The following is a 2,941-nucleotide window of genomic DNA, read 5'->3' on the forward strand; positions in this document are numbered from 1 at the left end:
GGGAGATGGGGGGAGGGAGTGGAAAGAAGAAAGGGAGAGAGAAAGAGGAAGAGGGGGAATAAATGAGATGGGGTAGATGAAACCCAGATCCAGAGACCCAGGGAGAGACAAAGAAAGAAGCAAAATTAGGGTGTGAGGGTATGAGGGGCGGAGAAACCCAGAAAGAGAGGAAGGGAAACGGAAAGAATCCCAGATGGGGGATGGAGGGAGAGAAGGAAAGAGGGAAAGTGTCAGAGAGGGAGAAGGGGGGAGAGAGAGGAGATTGAAGACCCAGAGAAAGGGGGGAATAGAGATCCAGAGAGAGGAGGAGACTCAGAGGGAGGACAGATACCCAGAGAAGGTAAGAGACAAGCAGGGGCAGGGGTGGGGGAGACAAAGGTCCAGAAGGAGAAGAGGATGGAGACCCAGGAGACAAATGCCCAGAGAGAGGGATGAAGACCCCATATGAGGGCGGAGACTCAGAGAAAGGGGAGACAGAGACCCAGAGAGAGGAGAACAAAGATGCAAAAGGGGGACAGAGATTCCCGAAGGACACAGAAAAAAAGGTAGCAACACAGAAAGCCCCATGATATGTAGATGGAGGCAGAGGGATGAGACAGAAGCCCAGAGAGAGATAGTCAGAGAGACGTGGAGACGGGAGCTAGAAGCAGAAATGTCCTAACATCTGTTGAACAGCTGCTACAGGCTAGTCTCTTCCTCCTGCCTTAACTCCACAACCCCAGAGAAGGAGACTGAGGCTCCCAGAGTTTTGGTGACTTGCCCAACCGAGATCCCGCAGGAAGAAAAGTGGCAGGAGTTACGTTCACCTGACCCAGCCAGTGCAGGAGGGGCAAGCCTTGGCCTTCCAGCACTTCCTGCCATGAGCTGGGGAGAGGAGCTAGCACAGGAGGACAGGATAGAGGCCATCCTTGGACTGCAGGTGGCAGCAGGGCAGTATGTTATTGTTCAAACAAAATCTCTGTATTATATAAATTTTTTCAGCGGACGGGAGTAAAGCAACTTGAAGAACGGGTGCCTTTTCCTAAGGTGCACGTAGACAATGTGTGGGCAGCCCTGGACAGCAGCAGTGGGGCGTGTGGCTTATGGGTCTGGAGAATCTAGGAGTTAGGTCTCTCACCCCCTTGCAGATGGCCACAGCTTCCCGGGAAAGCGACTTGGGGTAGGTGACAGTTTGTTCCATGATGGACTGGAACAGTTCCTCCTCGTCTTCCCCATCAAATGGGGGCTAAGGAAGTAGAGAGGATAGTCAGAGACTCGGCAAACTACCTGGCCGCACCTTCCACACCCTCAGTGCCCACCATGAACACAGCCCACCCCTGGGCCCCCAAATTCCTAGGGAAAAATTTGACCAAACCGCAAAAGCTGTATCTTTCGCACTTTCAGACTCTGTTGTTTTCTATCTCAGATGCTTCAGCTCTCTGCACCTCTTTGAGGTTCTGTCTCTCTTTCTCTGCTATGTAAATTGGCAGGGTATTAATTAGGCAAGGTGTCATTTAAATAGAAGAGAGAAAAACTGCAGGAAAAGCTGTAAAAGCATTCTCCCGGTTGGATGAGTGGCCTCCGGTCTTCTGGGATTAGCAGAAGCAGTACCCAGGCAAAGCTTTTTAATGTGAAGTCTAGGGAGTCTGTTTACACCATTGAGGGGGGCCATGAACTTGGATGGGAAAAAACATGCATCTTCATTCTTTAAAATCTAAAACAGATTCAGCATTCATGGCAATTATAGGAAACAAACCCAAATAGTGGTAACTGTCACTTCATCACCAATGGAAATCACAGATATTTTCTTAGCACGTAAGAGTTGCAAATATCTCAAAAAATCAGTCATCTCTACTTCAAAATTACTGGTAGACCTTCCTATTTACTTCCTATTCCTGTGAGATATTACCATTTCCTTCATTAGTAGGATATCACATATAGGTCCATATTCTAATATGTTTAGACAACCGTACACATTTAAATTTATTTAGTTGGTTAAATTACTCAATTAAACCTTTAACATTTTGATAACCATATTTCAACATGATTGGCTTCTTTTGTAATGCTATTATCTTACTTCATGCATTTAAAAGCATTGTTCTGAGAAGGGGGTCCGTGACACAAGAAAAGTGAGGAACCCCCAGCCTGTGGGAAGATAATGCTTCAGGACCACGGAGAGCGCTCTCCTATCGGGCTGACCTTCCCCACAGCTTCGCACACCTTATTAGCCTACAGACGGACATCCCTTCCTGACCGGCTCCTCCTGAGATGATAACAGGTGGCACCCCATTCGTGTTGCCTTTAGTCAAACCAGCCTCTCCCCACCTTCCCTTACCTGCCCCGCCAGCATCTCATACAGCAGGACCCCAAAGGACCACCAGTCGACAGACTTCCCATAGGGCTGGTAGGCAATGATCTAGCAGGGGAGGAAGGAAGGCAAGGGATTATGATTTGTGATTCAAGAAACCTAGGGCCCCTCTGGCTTCACCACCTGGGAACCCTACCCACTTTAAATGTTTTCAGCACAAACTTTTCCCATTCAGAACACTTTGGCTCCATCCTCTGGAAAATTTGGGAAACAAACTCTACCTACTTGGAACATTCCTTTGGTCCCAAATATAAAGACTATCTAAAGACCAAGTCGCAAGTTCCACGCATCCGGAAATCTAGGTAACTGGACTCTCTCCTTACAATATCAGGTGCATAGGGCAGAATTTCAGAGACCAGAGGGTCTTAAATCTGGACACATATCAGATTCTTCTAGGGGACTGTTTTTTGGTTTTTGTAAAAAATAAAATTAATTAATTAATTAATTTTGGCTGTGTTGGGTCTTCGTTGCGGTGCGCGGGCTCCTTATTGTGGTGGCTTCTCTCGTGCAGCACAGGCTCTACGTGCACGGGCTTCAGTAGCTGTGGCACGTGGGTTCAGTAGTTGTGGCTCCCCGGGTCTAGAGGACCGGCTC

General features: G+C 48.0%; 1 protein-coding gene across 1 annotated transcript in view; it reads right to left on the reverse strand.

The window, feature by feature from the left end:
• The window catches only part of PRKCG (protein kinase C gamma), a 19,124-nt gene that overhangs the window by 1,201 nt on the left and 14,982 nt on the right, over positions 1-2,941 (reverse strand). The window contains exons 15-16 of the mRNA XM_024742217.1: positions 2,315-2,395; positions 1,118-1,225 (exon numbers count right to left, since the gene is read on the reverse strand). Coding sequence (XP_024597985.1) covers positions 1,118-1,225; positions 2,315-2,395 — 189 coding nt within the window. The remainder of the gene's footprint in view (positions 1-1,117; positions 1,226-2,314; positions 2,396-2,941) is intronic.

Source organism: Neophocaena asiaeorientalis, unplaced genomic scaffold (assembly GCF_003031525.2).
Source record: "Neophocaena asiaeorientalis asiaeorientalis breed wild unplaced genomic scaffold, Neophocaena_asiaeorientalis_V1.1 scaffold614, whole genome shotgun sequence".
Taxonomy (NCBI): Eukaryota; Metazoa; Chordata; class Mammalia; order Artiodactyla; family Phocoenidae; genus Neophocaena; species Neophocaena asiaeorientalis.